Raw genomic sequence first — 15337 nt, forward strand, 5'->3', positions numbered from 1 at the left:
CCTTGTGATTTCAACCCTGCTCATGAAATGTGAGCCCTTGATCAAGGATGTGTCTTATCCGGAAAATGTAGTCAAAACACGTACTGAGCTAATGACAGTGAATCCTCATTCTAAACCGTCCTCTGTAGAGGGCAGGAACAGTGTAGCTCCCACGTTCTTAACATTTAACCTAAGGAAGATAAGACTACCAGAGCAAGACATACAGGTGGAGCCTGGAATTCAGACAGAAGGAGGTGACAGCAGGCATAGACAGAGTCTATGAAGAAGTCAAGAGTCTCCAAACTACTTTTTATTTTTTCCTTCCTATGCAGACAGTGTTCACAGGGTCTGTCTAGTCAGCACAGGGGTGGAAAATTAGCAGGTCTGGTAGCTTTATCCAAGGGCATTCTGTATTTTAGATAAGACATTCTGTGCTCCTAAGACAACTCAAGACATCTCATGAACAACAGTTTCAGGGTAACAGAAACATTACTATGAGTCTAACCCAAATACTGGCTCTTGTGATGAGCTTCACTGTGCCATAGACTAGAGAAGGAAACAAGAATTTGCAGTTGTGTGCAGCACATACCAAGAATTCTTTTGGGTTGTGGTGACTATGCCTCTGAAGTTGACTCTGAACCCCAATTATGGTTTGTTAGATTTGCTCCTGATTCTTCAGAGATCTGAAAGGGACTTTAGCTCACCAGAGAGGAAATTATGATGACTCCCTCATCCTGCCCCACCTCAGGGTCCTGTTCCTATCATTTAATTAGATGTTAAAGCCAGCCATAAGGCAATGTCTAAGTCTGAGATACTATGAAAATCAAATAGGGCAGAGCAGGAATGAGGATTCCCAAGGGAAATATCAACACATTCATCTTTCCAGATCCTAAACTGTGAAAGTAAAAGCCACATTTCTTCTCTTTGGAAATAAGACCAAAGCAGAAAGGAAAGAGGCACAGGCACCTCAGGATGATGAAGAGGTCTGGACTTCTGAAAGAAAGTAAGATTCAACTTGAAGGTGGACTTTCCAGATTTACCACGGTTGCTGAATTGGTTCACAAGGGCAGTTCATACATCTTCAGCGGAAGAAATGTGTTCATAAGCTTCTACTCTGCATCAGATGTTGGGAGATTAAGAATGTTTTCAAATAAATGGTATGAACAATCAGCTAAGTCAGAGAGATGGAATGTTTAACTTGATTAAATTGGACTGGTACCACGTTGACTGTTACTGCTGTTACTGAGACAACATCTCAGATCTCAGCTTGACAAAGCGGCTTCCTGCTGTGCAAAGAGCCCCAATAGGGAAGTCTGGAGATCTGAGTTTGAATCTTGGCTTTTTTACTTATCGTGGTTTTGGCCAATCACCCCCTTTGAACTCTGCTTCCTTATCTCTAAAATGGAAAGTCTACCACTTACAACCTCACAGGATTATCATGAGGATTAAACATACATGAGAGGCTCTGAGCATACTGCTGAGCACAGAGTGGTACTCAAATGTTTAGTTTTGTCCAGGGGTTGTTTTTCCCTCTACTCATAAATCTTTGCTTAACATTAACTTGTCCTCGTTTCTGTTCCAGAAGTACCAATTCATCCCAAGTCTTTCTTTGGCTTTATGCTAATGCTACTCATCTGCCACTGATAAGGCAAAGTTTGACATCAACTGTGGGCAACAGTTTGCTTTTTTGGGGGAGGGAGAACACAAATACATACTAACATTAGAAAATTCTTAACCCTAAGGGTAATGCAGTTAATCAAGTCAGTATGCCAAATCTGGAGTTCATCTGGAACAACTCCTGCTGAACTTGGGACTTGGTGGAAAAAAAGGCTTCTGCTGAAAAACTTGATATAAAATGATTTCTGCCTGCTACCACTTCACAGAACAGAAAAAGGATATGGTTACAATACTCCTATTTTCTCAATCACAAATGAGGATTCCTAACACATATGAACTACCAGAATGTTTATACAGAAGGTCTGAAATAAACGCACTTAGACAAATTTAGGATGTATGTTCTCTAGATGGATGCTATTTATCACTGAGTATTTACCTCAAAGGTTTTTTTTCCTCCACAGAAAAGCCATCCTCACAACAGTCAGAAGGGAAAAAAGGGCAAAGAAAGAAATTTCAGGATCCATCACAGAAAATTAGTAGGGGAGAAAAAGACAGGAAAAAGTTATCAAAGCAATAGTTAGGAGAGACAGGAGACCCAAAGATGATGAGTATATAGTAGGCTCCAGAAACTCAGATGAGCAATCTCTCAAGATTGATCTGTTCTGCAGGACCTGGTCAGATAGACTGTCAGAAGGAAGTCATGAAGTAGAAGAACTCACATGCCTCTAATTAGAGAGGGTCAAGCCTGATCAACGTTGGAAGTGGATCAGTCCCAAAGCTTGATCCCTGAAGCAGTCCTTAAATCAGATGTCTCAGCCGGGAAGCTGGAGACAGGGAATACTCAATGTTTATAAACTGGAGGAGAGAACAGGGACCAGAAGCTTCATTCTCCACTTTTTCCTGGTGGCCTCCTCATAACCCCCAAGCCTGGCACTTATTTCCTCTCAGAGCAAAGAGATGCATTCTGGAGAGGTCCTAATGCTATAAGGATACGCAACAGGGCTACTTCCGTACTGAGATTCAAGAGGACACGTTGACCACATTACTTGAAATGAAGAGTGGCAACATGATGTTGCACTTCCAGGTGGTAGCAGGTGGAGAATCAGACAGACTACCCCTTTCCCTGTACTGATTCTCTGAAGAATATGTAAACTTTAGCCACATGGTGGCATGGTGAGTCTACCTATAGTCTTTCCTAGCATGTGGGTGGGAAGAGCTGGGACTGGAAGAAAAACAAGACCTGGGAAAAATTAGGAGACTTCAGGCAAACTGTCCTTGCCTTGCCACCGTCATTGACTGCAGTGATAGAAGAAGGGAGGGACAAGAGATAGTAGAAATGTGTATTATTTGACCTAGAGAAACCAAGAATCAGGCAATCTAACTTTGGGTAAATTCATCTAGATTTCCCACTGATTATTTTTCCATTTTCAGATTAATTTTTCCAGGCCTGTGATTTTTTTCCAACCTGAATTATAAAAAGGAAGGCTGGTCAAATGACCAGAAGGAGCAAGCTAAGCTCATCAGGACAATACCACTTAAAACACTTCTCTTTAAAAGTGTTTGTATATTTCCATTTGGTGGGATAAGACTATACTTAGAATAACTTATCAGTGATAATGGTCCCTGTCTTACAATGGGGAAATATCAAACATAAAAAGTCTCACAAGATCCAAAGGAATAACTCTTGAGTGATAACATTTTAGTCACTGTTAACATGTCAAAGAACCATTTTTGGCTCAGGATAAGGTGAAAATCAATCTGGATACCCAGAATCTCACCTGTTGAGTACCATCACCCATATCTAGTTCAGGATCACTCTGTACATAGCGTCTGAAATAGTTTTAAGAATTTCCACAATTCCATAACTACAGCACCCCCTGGAAATAATAAAAAATGCCCTGAAGTATTTAAAAACCAAATTTGAGAATCATTATGTCAAAGAATATAGTTTAGCATCCAATTAATTCTGAGTTAGCATTCTGTTAATACATTTCTTATTTTCTTCTGTTCTGAAATCTTTGACTTTCTGTAGATGATGATCTGTTTAACACAACAGGGGGATGTTCATTCAGTTTAGCACGATGCGGACTTGCTCAGTGCCAGTAACATAGTGGATGCTCAATAAATGTTTATTGTTCAAGTGAACCACGCTATATTCAATTTAAGATTGTATAGGAAAGTCAAAATGAATTCCTTTAAAAATAGTCTTCTATTCCAGGGTAGACATCAGTCCACAAATCTCTGTGTGTTCCAAAGAAACTCAATTCTACACACCTGGATAAAAGCTGCAGACATTAACTCTTTTTTCGTCTAGATTACATGGCCTCCAATATGAAAGTCTTGCATAGATAGTAAAATTCTAAGATGCTATATAGATTGTTTAGCCATCTAGAAACTAGCTACACTTATGAGAGGTGTTGGCATAGGGGAACATTTCCATTAGACCAAGTGACTGTAGCTTACTATCCACATAATGGCAAAAACAAAACAATTTTAAAACAAACAATTTTAGCTTAACTTTCAAAAAAAAAAAGAGCTTTGAGACTTATAAAAGGTATACTATCTGGGAAGGGAACATAAAATCCCATTTCTGACTACGTAACTAAATATAATTCTTGTCTAATCCTAGAATTTGCAGCATCTTATAGACATAGAATGTTAAAGAAAAAAACATAATTTAGCGTCTTGGGTTTTCTGTCCTGCGGTGTCAGTGTGATCATAGACCAAGTGTGAAAAATGGATCTTCATAGGATTTATAGAGGGAAAATGATACACCGGGCTTTACTTATCCTTTAAATCACTTAAATGGGAAGAATAAAGAGAGAAAAATAAAAAGGGAATTTAGTTTGTAAACTATTGTGTCTGTGACTTAAAAATAGACATAAGAGGTTTAACACCAGTTCTGTTATAACTGTGGGGCTTTTTCTTTCAGAATTTTTTTTTTCAGATTCCCATCTAGGAAAAAGGAGAAGGGCTAGAATATTAAAACTAATTTGTGCATGTAGTTACTTGCAAAAAAGAATAGCTAGAATACTCAGAATGAATGCTCATTTTTGTAGAATATATATGTAGTTAAAAGAATATCAAAGGGGGTTTTCTCCCTCTCCGCTCATTAATATAACACCAGTTAGAAAAAGTCAGGAATATTCCACAATGCCCCCATTACAGTTTTTTTTTAAAGCACAAGCAGTTTAGAAACAAAGGGCTGCATTTGCCCTCATCTCATAATGCTGTTCACGTTTGAGTTAGCCCTTCCTAGACTTTATTCTCTGACAGCAGATAAAGGGGAGGCATCTCTGTGCTTGGCTTGCTTTCTTTCGGCACAGTTTTCCATTAGAATGAGAATAAGACCCAAAGATATCTGACTTTCCGAAATACTGTAAAATTACAAACTCCACAGTCATAATTAATAATGTTTTAAAGTCTTTCAAAATGGAATTATGAATATATCTTTACATAGGTCTAAAGTTATCTTTTAGGAGTAGATTGGAGAGTTGAAATTTGAATAAATATGTTAGAAATGTTGACAAACATTCCGAATTAAAAGGTCATAAAAGTCATAAAGCCAAATAGCTATAGGTAAATCTTATAATACTGTTTTTACAATTTGATTTTAATGATCTCTGCTTTTTCTTTTATTTTTAGGTAGAACTAAGTCTTCTTGCTTACAAATAACACAGAGATAACATTGCACTTTCACAACTACAGTGGCAACAATACCCTCATTTTTTCATCTTGCTTCTAAAAAATAAACTCAATTATTTTAAGCACTTAAAAAATTTAGTTCTTACAAATAATTTTATTATATTCCACTGGCAATAACACTGATCCACAACTGATTAGATTTGTGTTTGGATTTAAATATTGAGGTCATCAGCTCAGCATCACTTCAAACACACCAGTCAATTATGATTCTGCCCAATCCTAGCAGGTACAATTATTTCCTCATTGGAAAGAAACTTGAAAAAAAAAAACAGGGAAGCTTTTAAAAAGTCATCATAAAAATGCTCAAATACATAACTTATTCTTCAAAGTGCATAAGAAAAAATAGGAATCTGCTTCACTTGGGAAGAGTTCAGTTGGATTCCCAGGGACACAATTTCCAGCAGTGGTTTGGATGGTCACTGAGTCGGCACACAGCTGCACTGGACAGATTTCTGATTGGGTGACTTCTTTTTCTGTCATACATAACAATGCTAACAGGCATAAGAACGCACACTGCCAAATGTATCACTATTATTTTTAAAATATGTGGTTGAATAAGCACTAAATAGAATTCATCCTTTTGAAATAACAGTTTAATGAAATTCACTCTTGCACCATAAGAAAATAGAGCATTTGGGGAGAAAACATTTAATCTTGAAAGAGTCAGCTCAGTGAAACTGACATGACAGCCTTCCTTTTGGAGATTATGTATAGCTGACCAGAAACCTAGAAAATATTGAAGACTAAATACATTGGGGATTTTGTTGTTGTTGGTTTTGTTGTTGTGGTGTTACTATTTCCACTCACCAGCTCGAAGGGGTCGTGGAACTCCCCCAACAAAGATAGTTTTTCTGGGGTCCAAAGGCTGAGAACCATCCATTACAAAGTCACTGTCACTTAGGTTCCATGGTCGAATTTGCACCTGAAAAAAAGTCGTTTACTTGGTCCTTCATTTCCATCAACCCCAAATGAGAATAAGGTGACTAAAGACAAACCCACTGATTTGTGCATTTTACAACATATACAACCCAAAGAAAATCCAGTTACAGTTAACGTAATCTGCATTAAGTGCCTTTCAACAGAACTCTTGGGGAACCTACTCACAGGTACTGTACTCAACACACTAGACATATACCATAAAACCTTCAGAAACCGTCTGTGGTTTAAAAAAAGGCAGTCTTTTAGAGACAGTTTCTGAGTTTTGAATGAGATCCATTTTAACACATGATAGAGTGTTTATAACCTGTCACAGAGCAGCCCTTAGCTTTTTAGGAGCTCACCTAAAGGAAGGGAAGAGGAACATTAGGAATATTTTCTAAAAATTATCTATATGTGTGGCTTTTAAATTCTTATTATCCCCCTAAAATTAAAACATTTATCTTTCAGTAATATGATTTAACATAGATTAACATTCATCAAGTTAGCACAGAATTACCAGCAATATCAAATACTGAAGCACACAGTTATCTACTTTTGATTTATCTGATTTTCCTCAAGTCTGGTTAAATAAAGGCAAGCCTAGAAATTGAAGTAAATTTTATAAGAGTAGAAAAAGAAATCTTTATGACATATTTCTTTCTGTTTAGTAATATCTCTTCACTGGGACTCTGACTTCCCGCCCATAATTTGTACTGTTTCATCATATAACAAAAAATAAGGTATTTCAACAGAATCTTAACCTTAAAACATATTCCTTTCAAACCATAACTGAATTATCAAAGAATTGTTTAAAACAAAACAAACCAAAACCACAAAAAACTCTCTCATACTGAAAGGCAAGTTTCAACACTGCCTGAAAACCAACCAGCCACTCAGGTACCACGTGCTCTGGGAAGTGGGCTAGGAGTAGAATCAGATAAACCTGTGTCAGTCGTTAAGGAACATGCCTCTCCTTTCCCCTCACTGATTAGTATAGGAAACAAAACAGCTGAGTTGTCATTTCCTTAGTATCAACAAAATTCTTCATTTTCCCCATTGCTCAACCGGCAATACTTAACGCAAGGAAACACATAAATAAGATAATCTCTTATGTGGCTTGGCTTATATCCGGGAGGACTCTCATTTGAAAGGTAGTAAATCTGTCAATTACACTTTCTTTTCTTTTTTTTTCTTTGTCTCCCCAAATCCCCCCAGCATATAGTCGTGTATTTTTCAGTTGTGAGTCCTTCTAGTTGTGGCATGTTACACTTTCAAAACACCTTGAATCAACTCTAAAACTGGCATTGCTCAGTTAAACTTAAGATCTGTTTGCAATTCTGTTAACATTCAGGCATTTGCTCCATCTTTATCGTGTGGGAAAACAAAACCAGTTCTTTCCTTGTAAAATTTGGTCTGTTTGACTAAATTATCATTCCCTTGACATTTACGACAAAGACAGATTCACTAATACCATAAAACACCACTTTTAAATGCCTTCATGAGGACCCATTATTAATTTTTAATTAAAACACAATTTCCCGACACTGTAAGAACAAGGATTCTAATGTCACCAATAAAAAAAAAAGTAGGATGTATCTTTTTCTACACAGAATCCTCTCTTCTTCTAGTCTCATCCCTAATAAGGCAGTTAAGGCAGCTTCAGGACCTGGTAAGGTAATTCCAATAACTTTACGATAATTGAGTTTGATCATAGATAACTATTTCACAAATGAAAACAATTCCTGTGTAGTATCCCTAGTGTTCTGCTTTCATTTAATCAAGAAGTACAGAAAATGCAGCCTTCTATAACAGCTGGAGGTTCCTGCTGCTCAAAGCAATCTGCAGAGGATCTCCAAACCTTCCTGCTGAGAGCTTTCATTACTGCTGCTTCTCCTCCCCAGCCCTCCCTCTTTTCATTACATCATACACAACCCATTCCCTTACCCTATTCTTGGCATTACAGACTACATAAAAATACAGGAAGAGGACTCAGGAGACAGTAATGATTAACCCTATTTCCAAAAGTCACATTTCCCAGCTGCCACCAGAAAACAGCTCCTCAGAGCTTGCACCACTGCAGAATAAGAGAAATATCAACATAGGCCAACATCAGCACTCTACATGCTAAGCAAAAAGTAATATTGTCGTACTGTTTGCACTGAGAAGTTCCATTTACACTCTGGTTTCTCTCTAAAATATAAGCCCACTCAGTGGCCGGCCCGGTGGCGCGGTGGTTAAGTTCACACGTTCCACTTCGGCGGCCCGGGGTTTGCCAGTTTGGATCCCAGGTACGGACATGGCACTGCTTGGTAAGCCATGCTGTGGCAGGCATCCTACATACAAAGTGGAGGGAGATGGGCATGGATGTTAGCTCAGGGCCAGTCTTCCTCAGCAAAAAGAGGAGGATTGGCAGCAGATGTTAGCTCAGGGCTAATCTTCCTCAAAAAAAAAAAAAAAAAGCCCACTCACGTACAGGGCATGTTCTCCATCTTCTAAGGTTTATTCTCAGAACACAGGGCCTGATATCCATGTTTTATATCTCTCTTACTCCCTGAATATATTTCCTGGTCCTGATTTATATATACATACATATATGTTTCTCTAATTTTTTAATACCATACTTCATAAGCTGACTCAAATATTTTATAGAAAGGGGTAGAATATAAACAAAAGAATTGCTTTTTATTATCTCTGTTTCTTTAATAATTATTATTGATAACAGATGAAATTAGAACTCTGTCCTAATTCAGTACAAATTTCCCCCAGCGAAACAACTTTTACACATACAGAGATTACTCTGTGTTGTGTGTAAAACAACTCTTCCAGTATGATATCAAATAGACAATACCCTGGGCAGTAAAAGCCTCAACATCCTGAAGACAAGCATAGGGACATCACTAGGAATGGTGAAGATTTCCTTAAATGAGCCTGACACAATTCCAACACTCCTTCCTGCAGAATCCTGGCTACACTTGCTTACAAAGATGACTCCAGGAAGAGGCTATCATCTGGAAGACAGCACCCACCAGCCCTTTGGCCAAGCCGTGACCTTGTAGCAGAAGTTACACAAAACCAAATGTCTGTAGGATAGGACACGTAGCATAAATGTGTCAAGACACCAGGACCAGTTAGTAGGCAGTTAGCACTGGAATAATCCAGTCCTTTTAAAGAAGCAGACACTTTTTAGCTCCAGCAAGTGGTTATTCGTGAATGTGTTGTCAGACTTCCATTTTTCAAGAGTAGCTAAAAATTCAGATTTTTATGCAAAATTTCAACATTTTAAAATGCTGGGAATTAATGTTAAAATCAAAATCAAATGTTAAAATCACTGTACAGGCTAAATAAAACTATCTGCAGGCCAGATCTAGACTGTGGGCCCCAGTCTGTGATCTCTGGCCAGAAAGGTTTAGTTTACACACAGCTCACAATAGAATGGTCTGTTTCATAAGTTCGTATGAGAGAAAATACAAAAATCGTTTTTCTTTAGTTTCTTTTTTAAGTATATATTCCTGTGGAAGCTCTCGTGAGGACCATGAAACCTACTTTTGACTGAATTATTTTTCTTCTAAATTCTCATCTTCTGAATTAATAATCTGCTTTGTGTAATTGCTTATCTCCAAAGGCAACAACCAAACAAAGTCTGCTGGTATAAATATACTAATTTATACCATATAGTGACTTTTTAACAGCCTTCAAGATATTTAAAAGAACATAACATTAATGGTATCAACAGTTGGGACTCAAAGCACTAATTTTCCTTTTGGAGGTTTCCCACGGTGTGTTTTGTGAAGTGCAGGTCCCTAGGGTTTGGGAAAAGTCATAGACATCTCTTCCTTCTTGGAGTTTCATGGCACCCACTGGTGTATATCAAATAAAGGCTGTAAGAAGTTCTACAGAAAAGAAATCTGTTCAAATGTTGTTTAATCCAGCATTTCCAAAATTATTTCCACAGAAAATATTTTTTGCGTAACACCTATTAATAGCCACACTTTGGATAATACTCCTCTTATTATATCTTACTCTTAGTATGTATCAAAATACGGCATAATAAGTTGAACAAAATGTTGTTAGAAACTTCACTCCAATCCAGGTCTTTTCCTCACTTATTTCCTGCTATTGCTCTAAAAAGCTTGCTTCTATAGAAATTAACTTAAATGGTTAAGAATATAGTAAATTTAAATAATAGATAGCTCTTGAAAGAACTGAAAGTTTTCTGACTAAACTGCTCAAAAGAGATGCTACCAAACTACTTTGACTATTTTGCTATCAATAAAGAATAAAATATCTAATTATAGTCCTATATAAAAACTAAAGTTTCATCCTAGTTAAATCTAAAACTAAAAGTCATTAATAGGGATAAGATTAGGCCAAGTGCTAGGAAAAAATTTAAGAAATGCAACATGCGTCATTTATTTTGACAGGAAGCTATAAGAAAACATAATTCCCTAAAAAGAAAATTTCAATGAAAATTTGTGAAAGTCTCTAAGTTGAAATTAAATATAAAATGCATTTTTATTGTATCGTTAATAACAGGATAAGAGAAAACATATAGTTTTTTTTTTAAAGATTTTATTTTTCCTTTTTCTCCCAAAGCCCCCTGGTACATAGTTGTGTATTTCTTTTAGATGTGGGTCCTTCTAGTTGTGGCATGTGGGATGCCACCTCAGCATGGCTTGATGAGTGGTACCATGTCCGCGCCCAGGATTTGAACTGGTGAAACCCTGGGCCACCGAAGCAGAGCGCGCGGACTTAACCACTCAGCCACGGGGCCGGCCCCCTAGAAAACATACAGTTTTAATAAGAACAATTTCTAACACAATCCTTAGGGCTTCAAGTTGCCAAACATGACCAAGTCTCCCTATAGCTCTGTACTTCTCTGTTTAGATCACTACAGTCATGCGCTACATAATGATGTTTTGGTCAGCAACAGACCACATATACGACGGTGGTCCCATAAGATCAGTACCATACAGCCTAGGTGTGCAGCAGGCTATACCATTTAGGTTTGCAGAAATACACTTTATGACGCTTGCACAATAACAAAATCCCCTAACAACACATTTCTCAGAACACATCCCTATTGTTAAGCAATGCATGTCTGTATTTAGAATTTAGACATTCACCTACCAATAAATAATGTTATCAAGCTCATTTTGAACATCTCACCGTGTATTTCATCCTTGTCAGATCATCTCCTTTGGTTACAAACATCCAGCACATCAATGTCCTACTCACAATGCCTTCCTTTTCATCTGTTTGTCTCAAGGCAGCTCCAAAAAGTAACCAAACTGTTCAGAGTCAACAGGGCAACCTAGTGGCCAGCTCAGGAAACTACTTGACCAAAAACCCCTTGCTGTCATTTGTTCTCTTTCCCATAAAGCACATGGCTCAGCCTCCCCACCCCTCTATTTCCTTTTTCCTCTTTTCAATACTCTTCAAACTCCTACCTAAGCTCCTCAGGAAAAAGTCTCCATTTTTCTCTCCCTAATCCTACAATCCTTTCAATCTACATGAATGAGAAAAACAATACATACTGCAGAACCATCAGGACTGCTCTCCCCAACAAGTAGCAGCATCCCGGCTCTTCTGACAGCCAGGATGAGTCAGCTGAACCTAGGTCTGCTGACATGCAGCTGCAACAGCTCAGCTGTAGTGGTAATAAACTCAGACCCACCCCAGCTGTCAGCAATTCTATTTTAAGCATCACAGACCTCACAGAATGACTGGAGTGCCCCACAGTATCACAAATAAACTAGTTTGTGGTTTGTGAGGCATCTTTATCTTTTCCATGGTATAAGGAGTTATTTTATTATTATTAACCACCAAAACTAACAGCCACAACAGCAATAATTGCGGTTTGGACTCTTCAAAGTACATTCATATTTAGTATCTCATTTCAACCTAATTTTTACCACATCGCTCCCTAACAAACAGGTCAGCCAATTTCCAGCAGTTTAGATGCTACTATTACTCTCAGTGCTGCCCTCCACCCAATGGAGAGGAGAAGGAGGCGCCCTCCCTGTATCTTCTGGGGAAAGTGGCTAGAAAGGAACCTAATAGCTGATCAGAGTTGTTGGCCTTGGTAAGATTTCTGTACCCTGGGCAGCTCTGGGGGCTCCAGTCAGAACTCCATTGGGCCTCAAAGCAAAAAGCTGCAACTCTCACACACAGACTATTCCTCCCATTCCTTAGACACAAGCAGATCACAGGCTTCAGAGAGCCTTGTCAAAATAGCCAGGATTCTTCCTAGACAGGGAGCCAAAAGTAACCCTAGGAAATTCTCTCGTGGCCTTCCAGGATGCCCCAGGACCAGGAAACAGTCCAGGTACAAAAAGGAAACCCCTGCCATCTGCACCAAGCTGCCTGATGTGCAGAAACTGCACGCTTACAGCCCGCTTGAGGACCGTCAGTTACTGCTGAACAATTCAAACAGCATTCCGTATACTGTTTCATAAGGGTACACAGTACAAAAATAAAGCATGCATAAACTGTGCCCTGAAAACGGTGATGTATATCCTTACTCTATGCTTGACTTAATAAAGCCATTATCAATTAAATTTTAAGACTAATACCCACACTTATAACTGGAAGATTCAAGGGAATACCTTCCTCCTAAAGGCTGGTGACTTTCCTGACTCCCTCAGGAACATCTGACCACTTTGCCCTTTGAGCCCCCCTCCCACAACTACTTCCTATAACACTTCTATCATAGCACCTGTGACTCCTTACTTCACTTACTATTCACATGTCTCTTTCCCTCCACTGGACTTCAGGGTCCTCTAAGGCTAAGACCATATGTCTGCACAGGTCCCAACTGCCCAGCACAGCGCCCAATCCCTAGCGAGTGCTCTGTGCTCATCAGTGTTCTGGTGAATTAATAAAGGTTTTCCTGAGGGGCAGACACTGCAAGATGCCTAGCAGCTGCCCTCCAACCTGAAAGCCATCTTCCAGGGGCATGGAAATACAGTGTGTCTGGTCACCAGTGGGTGCTCCAGGGTTGGGCCTAATCAGAGCAAATTTATGATGCCACCAGGTGATCCACTCAGTGATCAGAATTACCTACTGCTCATCATCACTAATGATGTTTTCATATTACTTAGAAAGTGTAAGCATCATAGATGATTCCCTTTTGAAAGAAAGAAGAAACCAGCACTTTTGAGCACCTACACTGCACCACTGTGCCAGGCATTTTACACACACTCTCACACTTAAACTCACCGTAACCATTATGCTACCTTACTTTAGAGACAAGAAAACTAAGGCTCAGAAGAGTGAAGTCAACTCGGGACTGAAACCTAGGTTGATCTGACCGAAAGTCTATATATATTCTTTCCATTAGAGACAAGAAAACTAAGGCTCAGAAGAGTGAAGTCAACTCGGGACTGAAACCTAGGTTGATCTGACCGAAAGTCTATATATATTCTTTCCACTATCTGACGTCATGAGGCTGCAAGGATCTCATCCTCCAGGTTACTGGCTACCAGTCATGCTTCCTAACAGTCTCCCGGACAAGTCAAAATGCATGTTTATTTGTGAGTGATTAACCTCTCTCTTCTTTCCAAACCCATTCCGCCCATTTTCAGTGCATTAAGAAATAACCGATAGATTCTTCTTAAACCTACTAACAAAACTAACAGAAAAGCTCAAGAAAATGATTTAGCAGTGAAACTGGCACTATATTCAACTACTTTAATTGCCAGGTTCATAGCCTCAGGCAATCGTGCTCTGCAGCCAGACAATTTTGTCCAATGTCTACATAAATGTGTATTTTCAGCTCCATGGTACTAGGACAAGGATGTTGTTACTGGCATGCTGATCACTAAAACTCTTGAGAGGAATGTACACATCAAAGTTCAAATTACCTAAGTTTTTCCTGGGAAGAAGCCTATTCTTTGAGTGAGCTTCATGGAATACTAATTCCACCAGAATCTTCACAAGTATAATTCCCAAAGAGGTATACAATATGCTGAATTAAACAATATTACACAAATTTATTTACTGCAAAACTTCTCAGAACCTTAATATTTCAATGTTTCCCAAATATTTTTGGCTATGGAACCTTTAATTAAAGGAGAAAATCAATATAAAATGCACAAAGAAATGGATAGAAAATGCTCAATAAATGACACCTATTATTACAAGCAAAGCTTTTGTTGATGGTCCTCTCAAGAGACTTGTGTTTTATGGGACAAGTGTTCTTCAGAATACACTTTGGAAAACACTGACTATGATCCCTTAGGGGAAGGGTATTGGCTTATTTCATCCACTCGACACCATATGGTACATTGGAAGTGCAGCATCTTTTAGACCTCCCTAAAAGGAATAACAGCTTCCAAGCGCTCAAACACTAAGAAACTCTGGACCCATTTGCAAATTCACAGACTTAGGGGGAAAAAATAGAATTTATTATGAACAGGAAGTACTTTTCTCATTTTAGAGGAGGAATTCCTTCTTTGGAGAAATTCCTATGATGACAGGTGCCCAAACCACGAATTTAGATCATGGAATCAAAGAACAAATAAATAAATCAACAAGATCAGAAGTGCTGAAGATTTCCAAGGTGAGATATAACAAAACCAGATTTGATTGACCCAAGATAAAATTACAGTATTATTTTAGGAGGTATTAGGTGAAGAACGAAAAAGTCTGAATAAATATACCACAAATCCAAGGAGTCCGGCCATCAATCAAGATGCCCTATAAAACATAGCCCCCTATTTTTCTCAATTTAATTTCTCTCTACCCCCTTTCATATATTTGTGCTCCATCTAACCCACCTAAATGTTCTTCATTCATACTGCACAATTTCTCATTTCTGTGTTCATACCGTTGCCTCTCTCTGAAATGTCTATTTCTCTACCCCTCCACACCTCCACCCCTCTCCTGGCCAATCTCCAAACTCTCTTCATCCTCCAAGGTCTAGTTCAAATGACACTTCATCCAAGAAGCTTTCTTTCATCACTCCAGGTGTATATAAACTCTCCAAAGTACTTAGTCTATATCTCATCTTCATTGTATTTGTTATTTTTCTTAATTTGACAAATACTTGAAAACCTTTTATGTGCAGTCTCTATAAGATCTGTGTATTTATATACTTGTTTTATCTACTCATTACACT

General features: G+C 38.4%; 1 protein-coding gene across 6 annotated transcripts in view; it reads right to left on the bottom strand.

Moving 5' to 3' along the window:
* CPEB3 (cytoplasmic polyadenylation element binding protein 3) overlaps positions 1–15337 on the bottom strand; it is a 179833-nt gene that overhangs the window by 27380 nt on the left and 137116 nt on the right. For all 6 annotated transcript variants that reach the window (XM_046652654.1, XM_046652652.1, XM_046652657.1 and 3 more), the window contains exon 8: positions 6109–6223. In XM_046652654.1, the coding sequence (XP_046508610.1) occupies positions 6109–6223 (115 nt within the window). The remainder of the gene's footprint in view (positions 1–6108; positions 6224–15337) is intronic.

Source organism: Equus quagga, chromosome 2 (assembly GCF_021613505.1).
Source record: "Equus quagga isolate Etosha38 chromosome 2, UCLA_HA_Equagga_1.0, whole genome shotgun sequence".
In the NCBI taxonomy this organism is placed as follows: domain Eukaryota; kingdom Metazoa; phylum Chordata; class Mammalia; order Perissodactyla; family Equidae; genus Equus; species Equus quagga.